Consider the following 14634-nt stretch of genomic DNA (forward strand, 5'->3'; position numbering starts at 1 on the left):
GAGAGAGAGAGAGAAAGAGAGAAAGGGAAATAAAGATAGGGGGTGAGGAATGCGATCTCGTCCGCTCCGCACGAAAAATGCAAAATGATAATGTTCCCAGTGTCCCGTCCTAATCGGCTTTGTATACGCCGCGATGGCTCGCGGGCGAAGGGGCTAGAGGGAGAGGGAGAGAAAAAGAGTGGGGGAGAGAGAAAAAGAGAGAGAGAGACAGTAGAAGAGTGCGGGTGAGGGACGAATCCTGGGGGCAGCCGGGAGACGTGAGCCTCCGTCGGCCTCCATGGAGGATTTAATTTACATCCACCGGTGAAAAACGCGGAAAACAGTTTATCAAAAAAGCTACCGCGCAGACTCGGATGAGAGATAAAGGGAAATAGAGATGGAGAGAGATGAGAGTAGGATAGAGAGAGAGATAGAGAGAAAATGAGAGAGAAAGAGAGAGAGAGAGAGAGAGAGAGAGAGAGAGAGAGAGAGAGAGAGAGCAAAAGACGGGATTGCGTGGTAGAAATGAAATTGTCCGTGCATGGATTATCGTCGACTTCGTTATGCCCTCGTATTACTCGGCTCTCTAGTCTCCCTCTCCTTCTCTCGTAGTCTCTCTCTCTCTCTCTCTCTCTCTCTTTACCCTTCTTTTCTTTTCCATTTTCGCGACCGTTCTATCGGTCGTTGTCGTTCTCTATCTTTTTTTCTTCAAGTATAGAAAGAATATTTGTATTGGTTCGATGCAGATAAAAAAGCCACGTGAAATAAATCTTTGATTGAATCGTTCAGTTCGTCTCACCTTACACAAAACAAGCTGGTAATTAACAATTTTTTGCCGATAATTTGAACTTTCTCTTGGAATTTCTTCATTGCATAAATACGGGTACTTCGTATCACCTTCCATGAGAACAAGCAAGGATATAAGAGACAATTTTTATCGAAGATTCTCGTATAAAACTTTGATCAGTATACGTTCAATAATTGTTATCATTACTATCGATATTATCGTTTTTAAAGCATATCATAAGATCTTGTTCTTATAAAAAAAGGAAAAAGAAAATATCCATTTGGATAATAAATTTTTACGAAGGTGAAAGAGAGAAAGAGGAAAATTTGAGATATCGAAATTGATGAAAATTTCGCACGTAGAGTAACTATACGGGCGATGCAGCGAGACGGTGTATCGTGCACTAAAGCGACAGGATCAGACGTACCGGGGACTGGGCGTGAAATTACTGTTTCGGCCAACATTTATCCCGGCGTTCGCGAGGGTAACGTTCGGCTGGACAGCGACTCTGAATTGATTTCGTTTGAAATCCCACCCCCCCCTCCTCGCCCCAATTCGTCGTCCTTCCCAGCTCTTCCGCATGCACGACTCATCCGTTTCTCTCTTCCTCACTCGCTCTCTCTTTCTCTCTTTCTCTATCTCTCCCTCTCTCTCTTGTTCTTTCTCTCTCTATCTCTCTTTCTCTCTCTCTCTCTCGTCACACACCGCGTCTTCCTACTCTCCTCTGCTTTTTACTCTCTCCACCCTTTCTTTCTTTCTCTCTTTCTGTTCCGTTTATCTGTCTATCCTTCTACCTATCTACCTATCTCATTTCGTTTTACGTGCCTCCTTCCTCCATTTGTCTCTCCCTCTATCCGTGTTCCCCTTCTCCATCTCTTTCTCTCACTTTTTCGTTGTCTCTCTTTTTGTTTTTTTTCCCTCTTTTTTTTTTTTTTTTTTTTTTTTAATCAGGATCTACGACATCTCGATTCAGACGGGCTAAAATGCATTAAATTTTTGCCATTTTTCCAGCGTTCCTCGCTTCTTCGGGCAGGAAAAAATGTACGACTCGCGGCAGACGATGATATAAATAATGTCTCTTTTGAAGGGAGGGAGAGGGCCAGAGAAAAAGAGCTCATGTTAACTTTATCATCTCTCTAGCTTCTCCTGGATGCAAAGTAACGCGTCACATATTTTCGCGAAATACGCTTTAACGTGTTACGATGTTTGAGACGGTTGAGCATTTTTTCCGAGTAGAATTAATAAAGTTATGTTTCGATAGTTTCGACGTTAAAAGTCAATGATTCACATTCATACGTGTTGGTTAATTATTATTATTATTCTCGCATTTCAAAGTAACGTCGTCCCTGTAAATCGTAATAAAAATGTAATCGATGAACGAAAGCGTTACAGGTAAATTTTAAGCAATTTTAATTTGAATAGTCCTGTAACTTTTCCAATGCGTGATTATCCTGCTCGATCGATCGAGCCTGATGCATTTGCTTGAAAATCGCGAGTTAAAGGAAATTTGGCGAGGGATGGAAGAACGTAAAACGAGTTGCAAGGGACGAAAGTAGAGAAAGAGAAAGATAGGAAGAGGTGGGACGGTTAACAGAGGTCGTCAGCGAGGACGATAGCAGCGTCGTTGGAGTTAATTGAAAAAGCTTGTAAAAAAGATTTTCCGGAAAACCCGTTGGGCCGGACGATAATATCCGTCGTGCTCCTCTCGAAGACGCGCGGGGGTGGGTGTGCAGATCAGGTGGTGGGAGTAGGGGTAGGTAGGGGGAAGGGACCATCCGTGTCACGACTCTTGGCGGCGCCACGTCATTCGATATTTTTGTCAGTAAAACGATATCAGGCAAATTGCATCTGTCCTTTACACCATGGCGCAGAGCCAGATCAAACACTATTCGTCACTGGATATTACCCTTCTCCGAGGTATTGCCGGTCTTCTACCCGCGTTTGCCCTCTCTTTCTCTCTTTTCTCTCTTCTTCTCTTCTTTCTCTGTGTTCGGCACTTTCCGACTCGATCGAGTTCTTTTCGAAGCGAGATTACGCTCTCGCGTGAAGGAATACGGTAAAATCGAAAGCACTCGAAAATCGATTTAAACGCGCCGTTCCTACTCTTCTCAAACAGCCCTTCGTCGACTCTTCGAATTCTACAAACGTCACCAACGATCTCGGTAAAATCACCTCAAACGTGCCGCCTCATTTATTAATATTTATTAAACGACCTATAATAAATTAGTACAAGAATATTGAAAAGTAGCGAAAAAAACACTCGCGCAAATAAAAATAACAATGTAATTTTCTCTTCAATATTTTCACTTTCGAAAAATGTTAAAATACGTGGAATTCTCCTAATCTCGTTCTTTTTAGTACATCTTTTCCAAGATTATTTATACGGAACGGCGATCGTAGAAACATTTGTTCGTCGACGTCGTATGCAAATCGCCCATATGCCAAGTCACCTCTTGAGTATGGTAGAAGCATGCGGGCAAACGAACTAAGCAAAACGACTATCTTACATTATTGCATACGGGCGACAAGTAGGCCGCCAAAACGTGTTGTCGTTGAAGAAGTAGTAACCTCGGTTGAATTAGTAAAGAGAAAAATGGAAACTACTTTTTTGTATCGATTATTGGCCTAATCGAGTCTGTATGTCTTCACCAGTTGAAATTTCACTTCGAATTTAATGTACAAAATTAACACCGAAGTAATACGTCGGTACAGTAATACGAAATCACAAAAAAATTTACAACATTCGTTTTCAGACTCATCGGCTCATATTAAATAAATATCGATAAGTTTGAGACTTTTAGAATATTTCATGGACTAAACAGTGGACCAAACAGTGTTTTCGCTAATCTTCCTATCGAGTATTATACGCAATCTGTTCTTACGAATTCCATTATGACACCTAAAGATAGAAGGGCATTTACCTGGGTTCACCGAAGCGGGATCGTTTAACAGACATAAACGTAATCTCATCGAATATTTACAGTTGCCTAGGTTCCTACCCGGTGGTCGACAGTTGTCTAGTAAATCCTATTTACTGTTACCCAACGAACTATACGCACTAGAGATGCTGGGAGGGTGGCTACCGCCCCTAGCTAACCTACTGCCCTACTGCCATGAGTTCCACCCCTAAAGCCATCATCCTACCTCTCTCCCTCTCTCTCTCTCTCTCTCTTTTTCCACTGTCACTTTTCTTTGCTCACCCCATCGAACGCGTAACGGTTTTCCGTAGATCACGCGATGATCTCACGACGCACTCGTGCTCCGATAGAAAACAAGGGAGCTCTTTTTTCAAAGTTTTTGGGGTAAATATCGAAATCTCCCTTCGCTCTTACGTGGACCCTTCGATCTCAATGTGTAATCGGCCGCAATGCAGGCATGCGAATAAGAACTATCGATAGGTTTCTTTTATAGTACAATGCGAACGAAATATGACGAGTACGATCGGTCTGCTGATTTATTACCATCAGCTTATTCTACGTACAAAATTTTATTTTTTACTTTCTATTTCCTAACAATTTCCAGGTAATCTTCCACAGGATATAATATCGTTTGACACTGATAAGATCATTCTTATTGACTGAAATCTATACACCGATTATATTACCACTTGAAAAGATATTCGGAAGATTGGAACGCGAAGAAGACTCCTTTTGGCTTCCTCCTCTTACACCCTTTCCAACGGTGAACTCGTAATGTGGTTTAGCATGGTATGACAGGAGGTAAACTTGACAACAAAGAATTATTGATTTTTTCTCAGCGGGTTGAACGAGTTGCCGGGCGGTTGAGCGGTCCCGGTAGGGTATTCGACAAAGGATGTTTTCCGAGTCCCTAACCTAGGCAACCCTTCTCCTACGCTCGCCTTCGTATATGCGTTTCCGTGTGCTCTTTTTCTCTTTCTTTCTCTTGCTCGTTCACTCGCCCTCACTCTCTGTGTGTGTCCCTCTATCTCACTTCAACGCACGCTCGTGAACGTACGTTTCAGGGGATTGCCCTACTCCATCTCTCTCTGGTCTCTTTCCGTATTCGTACGTCTCCCTTTCCATCCTTCTCTCTCTTTTTTTCTCCCTGTCTGTCTCTCTCTCTCTCTCGCTCACTCTTTTACTCCATCTCAGTTTCTCTTTCTTCGTCTCTCACTGTCCGTAACGTCGTGTGTACTCAGCCGATGCGCCAAGGACTTAACTGCCTCATTGTCGTCCCAGCAGGCATTAGAGCTTCAGGACAGATGTGCAAAATGTAGGATCGAGACTCCTCCATAACATAACTACTAGGCATTCGCACGAAGGTGGAGGGACTGAGTAGTTCAGTTGGTAGAGTACTCGCACGGCGAGTAGAAGTTCCCAGATTTAAGTTTTATGTCTAGTCATCCAAAGATCCAAATCCTTTAGAGGATATTAAAAAGATCCCAACTTAAAATATTGAAAAAACTCCTTGGTAATTTCAAAATCACGAATCTCCTTTTTTCTCTCTTCTTCTCTTTGATATTCTTCCCCTTTCCTCGATAGAACTATCGATCCGTAAATTTCCGTGAAGTGTTTTCTCGACAAGAAGTACCACTGACATTCCGAAATCGATCGCCTATTTAATCTCTTTTTAATTTTAAGATTAATATTCTTAAGAGACTTCAGACTGTGCATGTAAAAAAATATTCTTTCTTTCTAAAATACGATAGGAAACGTACGAGAACTGCATTTCGAAACTCGAATGCGATAGTTAAAAAAAAAGAAAAAAAAAAAATGAGAAAAATAGCCGTGTACAAATGCCTTCCCACGTAATCGTTCAGGGATTTAATAATTCGACCTTGACATTTCTTTGGAGAGTCGATGAAGTGGTCACGTTCAGGGACGATTTTCTTCGTGATGCATCGTCGATGTATCCGAATAGTTATATCGTCAACAACGCCTCCGTAACGCCTTTCTAAGGCGTGTATTTGCGCGCACGTGAGCATGTTAATACACGGACAGAATGCACCAGTATCGACAGTAGTAGTAGCTTTGGTGTTGGTGGTGGCGATGCATCGCTGGGTGACTTGGCAGGGAAAATCGATCGAATAAAAAAATGCTTGGACGATGCCGAAGTGCGACGAGGACACGAATCGCGGACGAGATGGATGCACGGAAGGAAAGGGGAGGGAAAAGAGGGTCCGGTAGGAGAAGGAGGGTTAGTCCGGGTCCATTGAAGAGTGAAACCGCTCAAAGCAGCTGCCCCCGCTCCCTCAAACACCCTCCGACCACCCTCCTACGGCAGCAGCCTCTCCGACACCCCTCACCTCATCTCACTCTCCTTCTTTCTCTCTCTCTTACTCTCCGTAGCTTTGAAAACCACCCCTCTTAGCTCGTGTGGATGGTGCACATTGCCCCTTCGTTCTCTTCGAACACCGTCTCTCTCTCTCTCTCTCTCTCTCTCTTTTCTCTCTCTTTCTTTTCTCTCTCTTTCTCTCTCTTTCGAAAAGACTAAACCCCACGCCAAAGAGTTTATTCGTGATCCCAAGTGCAAGAAACGAGGTTACGTTCTCTTGATTTATCCTTTAATTTCAAAGATGCGATAACGTATCTCATTGTAAATTGATTCGGAAGACACTCAAAACTGTTATCTTCCTTTGTTACAAGTATTATTCCCTCTTAATGTTAAAGTACTTGGATTGCTGCTATAATATCAAAAAAATCACATAATTTAAATTAATAATAATCGATGAGAAAATATTAAGAAGAATTAATTATAAGACGATATCCTATTCTATAATATTGAATCAGTTCGTAGATAGTTGATCGATATCGCGGATAGAAATCAACTCTTTTCATGACTCTAATGCTCTTTGCATAATTTCATTCGTGACGAAGATTTGCATAAGATGAATGAGAGAGGAGGAACGTGCGGCTGGCTGACAAAATTATCTGTCTAACGGTGCTTCCCCTATCGTCCTCTAGTTTCTCGACGATGAACGAAAAGAAGGGGTCTGTCGGGGGACTTATAGTAAAGAGAATGAAGAAAGGAAAGAACGATGGCAGGGAAAGAGGGAGAGGCAGAGAGAGAGAGAGAGAGAGAGAAAGAGAAAGAAAGAGAAAGAGAAAAAGACAGAAGCGAGCTTCAAGGCAGCCAGATGCAAAAAGAAACGGGGTGGCGAAGGGTGAGAGAAAGAGAGAGAAAGAGAGAGGGTGGCCAGTGAAAAGCAAGGGGCACACGAAAAGTGTGCATTGTAAGATCGGCGCGTGCGGCATGCGGACCCTTCGTGGTCGATGTTGTAGGACCCCCGTGCTCAGTGCCCCCTTCTCTTTTTCTTCGTTCGGCTCGTTCGTACGGTCTTTCTCTCTTTTTCTCTCTCTTCTTCTCTTTCTCTCGTCTAGTGCCACCGTTTCTCGACATCCCTCTCTTTTATGAAGGGCGAAGGGCCCAGGAGTTCGGCTTATTGTCGGCAGCACATCTGCCGTACGATCGTCGGCCGATTGTCTCACAGGCTTAGGAAACTTGCTCGTAAAGAGCAAGAGAGAATAAGAGAGAGAGAGAGAGAGAGAAAAAGAGAAAGAGAGAGAGAGAAAGAAAGAGAAAGAAGAACAGAGAAAAAGAAAAAAGGTGGCTTAGTAGCGGATCTACGATAGGGAGGACGATGTCGCGTGTCCTTCTTGCTTACGAGAAGGGTGACTAGAACGAATGATGCCTCGATCTTCCGAGGACAATCTTCTCTTTCCCCCAACTTTTTTTTCTTTTTTTTATTCTATTTCCCAGCTGTCGTGTGAGGGATCAATGAATCTGCGATAGTCTCTAAAAATCCTTCGATTGATTTTAATTTGATATAATTTAAAATAGAAAAGTCCATCAGTTAAACTTGAACTATATAATACATTCTTTTTTTAATAAGACATTGAATTCTTAAAATATAAGAAATTTAAATAGAAGATAATAACCATACGTTTTGCGAAAAGAGTTACTCCTTTTCCATTACAATGGTGCATTGATGGATTCTTTCAAAATCTCTGATTCTCGATAGTACTCACCAACCAACGGTAACAATGATAGTATTCCAACGAGTTGCATCGGACAATGAAAGTGACGATAGTAGTTGGGTAGTAGCAATGAGCAGGTACTTTTAAGGGTACCGTCATCCAGAGAAATGTATGCGCCTGCTATATCGTAATTGTCGGTGTGCGAGCTACGACGAAACAGAACGATGTAATCACTTGTTAACTTGTATTTTAATTACGTGATTTTCCAAAGCTCGAGCGCGCCCAGAGCTCAGCCAGCATCACTACGACAAATGCGAAATAGCACCAATACAAGTATATCGTTATATACATCGGTATCGTCCACGTCGTCGTTAATATCACAACGACGTCGCAAACGGCGACGACGACGATGATGCCGGCGACGAAAGCCGACACTCAGTAGTGCAGCTTGCTTACCGCCTGCGAGTTTGAGTGCAGATGGCGTTAAAGTGTTAATTACTAATTAAGAAGGGTGCACAGGGTGCAACATCAAGACCCCGCGCGACACCTTTTTGAACGCGCCCTCTGAATGGACCCTTACGCCCTGACGGGCAAATGCGTCTACCCACCCATCCATCCATCCGTATCCGTCATGGCACCTCCATCTCCTCACCCAACCTCCTTCCTTGCGACCACCACCCGCAGTCCTCTCCTCCTCCTCCTTCTTTTCCTTCTCCTCCTCCTTTACTTAACGTTCTCTCGTTATGCGCACTTTCACGCCTCGTACGACCGCGAAATAAAGCGAAGTACGAGCCCTGAGCTAGAAACTTTCTTCTTTTCTGACTTTTTTCTTTGCTCCTTCTGCTTCTTCGTTATATTCTTTATCTTTCTTCTTCACGAATTGGAGGAAATAATTAATTGGTCAAAGGAAAAAGTGTAGCCCTTCGTTCTGCCTCATAATTCTCATTAGTATCGATTTTCTTTTAAGTCGGTCTGCTTAAAAACAAAAAACATGACTTATGCGATCATTTCTATGATAACCAAATGCATTTTTCATATTTCCATAACAATGCAAATGAGTCAAACGACAAAGTTAGTCTGAATTGACGTGAAAAACGATCTTTCATCCCCTCACCGCCAGAATCCGATGCGATCAAAGTCGGTAGCAAATACGTTTTTTCTTTCTTCTCTCCTCCCCTTTGGGTAAGAATTCGTGGGAAAGTTAAGGTAAGAAAGCCGGAAGATCGACAGGGGTTCTCGAGACGTTCACAGGGTCAGTTTGGTTCTTAGGGGCTGAGTTGCTTTTTCGCCATTGTCCAAGGTCAACTGCTTTGGCGTAACCGTTACAGGGAACTGTCTTAAGAAAAGTAAGAGCAAGAGAGAAAGATATATATATATATATATATATATATATATATATATATATAGAGAGAGAGAGAGAGAGAGAGAGAGAGAGAGACAAAAAGAAAAGAAGATCCTCGAATGAAAGGAACTCAAAGAAAGGGAAGGAGGACTCGGTAAGGCGAGAAGACGCACTCTTCCATTTCACCCTACCATCGTCCTCTCGAAGTCACTTTACGGGATTTTCAAGGCGGTACAAGACCAAACAGAGTCGACGACTGCGTTTGCAAGATCCTCTCAACCCCTTCGCCGTACTTTACCAACGCGATTTCGGCCAACAAAATGCACGACGGCGTTGCTTATTTCGAATCGGTAGACTGTCTACAAAGTGGCAAGAGAATGAAAAAATGAGAGAGAGAGAGAGAGAGAAAGAGAAAGAGAAAGAGAAAGAAGGAGGAAGGAAGAGAAAAAAAACCAGGCGAGTGCTAGAGCCGCTCCCCCTTTTAATTGGTGCTCTCGCCTATACGGTGTGCACGCCCGCGTCACAAAAGCGGCGCGTCGAAACGGCAACTTGTAGCGATGGAGATCGCTGTTGAAGGTACCGCATCGACAGACATTACCATTAAACGCTCGGATACATCATAACGCTGACGGAAGGTCGTCTAATTAGAAAGAAATCGCGATGCCAAGGAAGATCCGTGTAAAGGATAGAAAAATAAAGAGAGAGAGAGAGAGAGAGAGAGAGAGAGAGAAAGAGAGAGATAGCGAAATAATCAAATTCGTGATCCGTACTCGTATTTTCTTTTCTTTTTCCACTTTATCTATCTAAGAATATGTACAACGACAAAGAAGAAACGTTTGAAAGGACTTGAAATTATTAATTATGATACTTATTAATCAATCGCGTTTTTCGTGATTAAGGATAATAAGCTAAATGTTAATTTTTAATCTCGAACGATGAATGTAAAAGCACGGTCCACGTGGCAGTTTCTTAAATACGTCACACAACCCCTTCGAATCCTGAAGAAACGGTGAGGGTTGAAAAAAAACATGACTCCGTTTTCCTCCGTGAAGACGCTCATTAGGCTCGTCCTTTGTGTCAACCCCGAAAGAATACAACATCTTGAAGAGTCCAGGGCTTCTTCTTCTTCGTCATCTCTTTTTCTTTCTTTCGTTCGGGCTCTCTTGTTTCGGTTTGGACGGCAAAGCGTCTCGTAATTAGATGCTAATAATCATCACCCTCGTGAAGACTCCTTCTTTCCTTCCTCTCTCTCTCTTCCTCTCTTGTTTTCTTTCTCTTCCTCTTTCTCATTTTTCTCCATCTATCTCTCTTTCTCTCTTTTTCTCTATCTCTCTCTGTTGCTCGCTCTCTCGTCGGCGCCCCGTTGCAACGAGGCGCAAGAAAACCCGAGGCTCTGAAGAGCTTATTATTATCCTAATTATACAATACTATAATGAATGACTCCGCAGCTCACCCTCTGGTCCATACTCGCGGTCTTTCTCTCTCGCTCAAGCCACCTCGAGCCCTCCTTCTCGCTCTTTCCTCTCTCTCTCTCTCTCTTCCTCTCTACCTCACGCTCTCACTCTCTCTCAGTTCGACGGTTGCTCTTCTTCTCTGCACTTGGTGGTCGAAGAGTGGCAATTCTAGCACTCGGGCTTTTTGTCAAACCGACTACGGAACTAGCGCCGTCTCCCTCACGCTCTTACACCCCATTATGCTACCAGTCTCGTCTCTCGTCCCGTTTTCTCTCTGTCTCCGGGTGTCTGTTTTAATTAGGCACTTCGCGGATATATATATCTATATATCTATATATATGTATATATATCTATATCTATATCTATATCTATATCTATATCCATATATATATATATATACACACGCGCATATATATATATATATATATATATATATATATATACATGGACATACACAGATATACAATTCCGAAGCTGAGGCAGTGCTATACCACGTGGCACATAATTCTAGATGGATACGATACGTTAACCAACAAAGCCGGCAAGCCGAGACTCTGCCTACTATATTTTCCACCTATACTCGGCGATACGACGAGTTTGAATGCACTTGATGGGTGGTTGAATAAGGATTATAGACGCAGGTGACACGTACATCGCCGAGAGGGTGAAGTCGGGGGTGGCGAGCCAGCCGATGACGGGTGCCGTCGTCGTTTCGAGAAGGAGAGCGTCGCCGAGAGAAAAAGCGAGAGACTCGGTTCGTAGAGTCACGCTCCTCTTTCAGTTCTCCTCCTCTCGTGCGCAACCTTCTCTTGGCTGACTGCTGATAAGAGCACGCGAAATTGTCTTAATTGGCGGGAGAGCCAATCTGAAGCGATCGAAAGAAGAGTGCTTCTCGTTTATATTCACCTTTTTTCTTCACCCTGCAAATATCAGAGCATACGATATTGCTGTATCTCAAGTTCTAACCGTCACTGGTCTTCTTCGATTGATTCACTCGTGTGTTACGTTCGATCGATATATAGATCTTCGTATTCTTTAAAGACATTGAATTTTTCAAAAGAGAAAAAAAATAAAGAGAAATAGTAAAGAGGAAAACGCTGGCCTCGATAAATTTCTTTTTCATTCACTCGTTGTCTTCGATCGTGTCGCGTCGGAAGCAATCTTAAAAATTGCTCCCAATGGCAAAAACGACGAACGAACGAAGAAGACCAAGGATTCGAGTTGGTATCGTATTGTCGAGCGTATTCATGGAAGAGGAGATGGTAAAAGGTGGTAGGAGAGGGGTAGTAGGGAGTGAGTTGAATCGAGTCGTGTCGATGGGTCGCATTTTACAAGACTCGACGGATTCTCGGTGAAGCGTGTTTCTTTGCATTCCCTCGAGAGATCCGAATTGCAAGATCAACCCGACTGCTACTCTTACCGCCATCGCGACGATACTTCCCACGAGAATACGACTTCTCTTTTATGAACTTGAGGAAAAGGTGGAGGAAGAGGAGGAAGCTCCGCGAAAGAATGAAAATGCTTCGTGCAAGTTAACGATGCCGAAGCCTAGTACGCTCTCTTAGAACGCCAAGTCATTCGTTCACTTTTCGCTTCCTCGCTCGACTTATTCCCGAGCAATACGGAAAATGTTCGAATGGAAAAATGACAAGAGATATTTAGAAAAGCCTAGTTTCTTTTTCCTTACTGCAATTCGATCTCTCTCCTGAATGACATAGTTATACGTACGGTAGCTTATGTATAAAGTCATAAAATGCATTTAATCAATTGCAATTAAACCTGCAGTCGTATTAGTAATTATATAATTATATTACTAGCTGGAAACGTTTGATATTCCGTTTGCATAAAAGTAAAGAACGAAATGAAATTCTCCGTCACGTTCTTTTCCGTAAATGTGCGAAGCAAGTCGGGCTCTCGGGCTCTTTGTCCATGGAAGTAGGCCGGCCCTTAAGAAAACGTCTTTGAAACGATGAAATATTAAAAATATATTCTCGTACGGTTACGCTCGCGTCGCCGCGGATTTTCTAAAGTGCGCATTACAATCCGCGGAAATAATAATGGAGCTCTCGTGCCGCTTAATGAGAAGTACTATGTCGTCGTCGCCGCCGCCATCGTCGTCGTCGTCGTCGTCGTCGTCGTCGTCGTCGTCGTCAGAAGCAGACAAAATTTCTGATCTTTCGGACAAAGAGGAGAGCGAGAGTGCACGAGAGAGTGCTTTCGTCGCAGCTTCAAAGATAAATTTTCCCTTAGCACCTATCGTTTTAATTTCTTTCTTTCACCACCGGGAGAGAGAGAGAGTTGCCTGTGTGATTACAAAATGAGAAAGAGGGAAAGAGAAGGCACCCTTCGCATCCGGACGCGGCGTCGCGAGCGACAGAACGCTCAGGTCACTATTACTATACTAATTACCCACCAATTAGTGACTTATGTTTGTTTAACCGAGTTAATTAATGAACGTAAACATTAAACTTGCCGAGCGCTTAATTTTTCTCTTCCACATGAAACCAACGAACTTGGGAAGAAAGAATGAAGAGCTGCGCGTGAGGATGAAGTTTTCGAATGTATCCGTGTGTATGTTGTGCATTTGTGTGCGCGAGAGAAAGAAAGAGGGAGAGAGTATCGTGCCTTCTTGGACGATACGCTGTAACGCGTTCTTAATAGTCTCTTTGAACCGTGTCGCTTGCCAGTCGACGAGGAGCTGTGCGCACCGCTTTGCAACTTTTTCCCCTTCTTTTTCTCTTCCATCTCCTCCTCCTCGTTTGTCAGCCCATCTTCCACCCTTACCTCCATAGCTTGCGTCAGACTACTTTTAGTATCGATCCTTAATTAATTATCGACGACGTATTAGCATACTCTTTACCACGAAAGTCGAAGTTGAGCGTCGGCAAGATGATCGTCACCGAATAGTTCCTACAAACTCGACATAATTTCGATCCTGTTTCTCTTCAACTCTTCCTCCAACATCGGCAATTCCTTGCAAATTCATTTGATAGTAACCGTTTAATTAGTAAGGCAAGAATGTCACGAGTTTCTCACGATCCATTCTCCGTCGATCTCTTTAATTAATTAATAAAACAGAAAATTTGAATTTTCACTCAAATCGATCCTGTTTAACTTTTGATTTCAGGGAGTTCTACTACATTCAAATGGAGAAGTACGCGAGACAAGCGGTTTCGGAAGGCGTGAAAAACGCCGAAGACCTCCGAGTAGGAGGCGATTCCGAAATCTATCGGGTGCTGAACCTACACTACAACCGTAACAACCACATTGAGGTATGGGAACCCCAGGTGCGCAACACGAACACGCACACGATACATTTTCTTTTCATTTTGTTTTCGCCTTTATTTTCGAGCGTGCGTCGAGTCAAGGAGAAAGAGAAAAAGAAAAAGAGAAAACGAAAAATGGACTATCGTTCTTTTCATTAAATTTATTATCAATGTCGAAATATCGCTTGTCGAGAAGTTCAGGAAACATATTCTCTTAATTTGGCGAAAAATTATTTCGGTTTCATCGATTGTCCGATTCTTTATCATCGGAGCTTATCTTTTCATCTTCGATATGATTTAATTATTATAAATAGCTAAGTTCCGTCTCCCTTTTACGCATTATATAAACCCGATATTATAACTGTAAAACGATTATATACTATTATTTTCACGGGTGCTCTGAACCCAGCTATTTTCCGGTCCTTCGATCTCACGCCCGCCTATTTTACGCGAAATTACTCGCATTCGTTAATAATTGAAAGGCGCTAATTAAAATGCGAACCCTTCACCCGGCAAACAGCGGCATAGGCATTCGCGAAATAGCATTAACTTTTATCCTAGACTTCGTACCGATAAAGCAATCGGAATTTCTTTTGCTATTGAACAAGAAAAAAAAAAAGAAGAAAAAAAAGAATGAAAAAGAAAAAAAATTATAAGTGATTAAGTAAAAGTTGTTGATTGTTGTTGTACAAATCGATTCTTCGATGACATAAATATTTCATTAGAAATAAAATAGCATTCGAACTATTGATTAGAAATCGAACGAACATCGACGCCCGATTGCCTGTTTCCTGAGTTATTTCGAATTATTTTTTTTATATTTCATCAAATCTTACGTAAAAATTCGATTGAATTGAAATGAAAAAAA

At 42.5% G+C, this 14634-nt stretch overlaps 1 protein-coding gene across 3 annotated transcripts in view; it reads left to right on the top strand.

Moving 5' to 3' along the window:
* Positions 1-14634, top strand: part of LOC122630169 (homeobox protein prospero-like) — a 39132-nt gene that overhangs the window by 16088 nt on the left and 8410 nt on the right. For 2 of the 3 annotated variants that reach the window (XM_043814356.1, XM_043814354.1), the window contains exon 4: positions 13628-13787. In XM_043814356.1, coding sequence (XP_043670291.1) covers positions 13628-13787 — 160 coding nt within the window. The remainder of the gene's footprint in view (positions 1-13627; positions 13788-14634) is intronic. The other variant, XM_043814355.1, reaches the window with a different exon arrangement.

Source organism: Vespula pensylvanica, chromosome 6, assembly GCF_014466175.1.
Source record: "Vespula pensylvanica isolate Volc-1 chromosome 6, ASM1446617v1, whole genome shotgun sequence".
Taxonomy (NCBI): Eukaryota; Metazoa; Arthropoda; class Insecta; order Hymenoptera; family Vespidae; genus Vespula; species Vespula pensylvanica.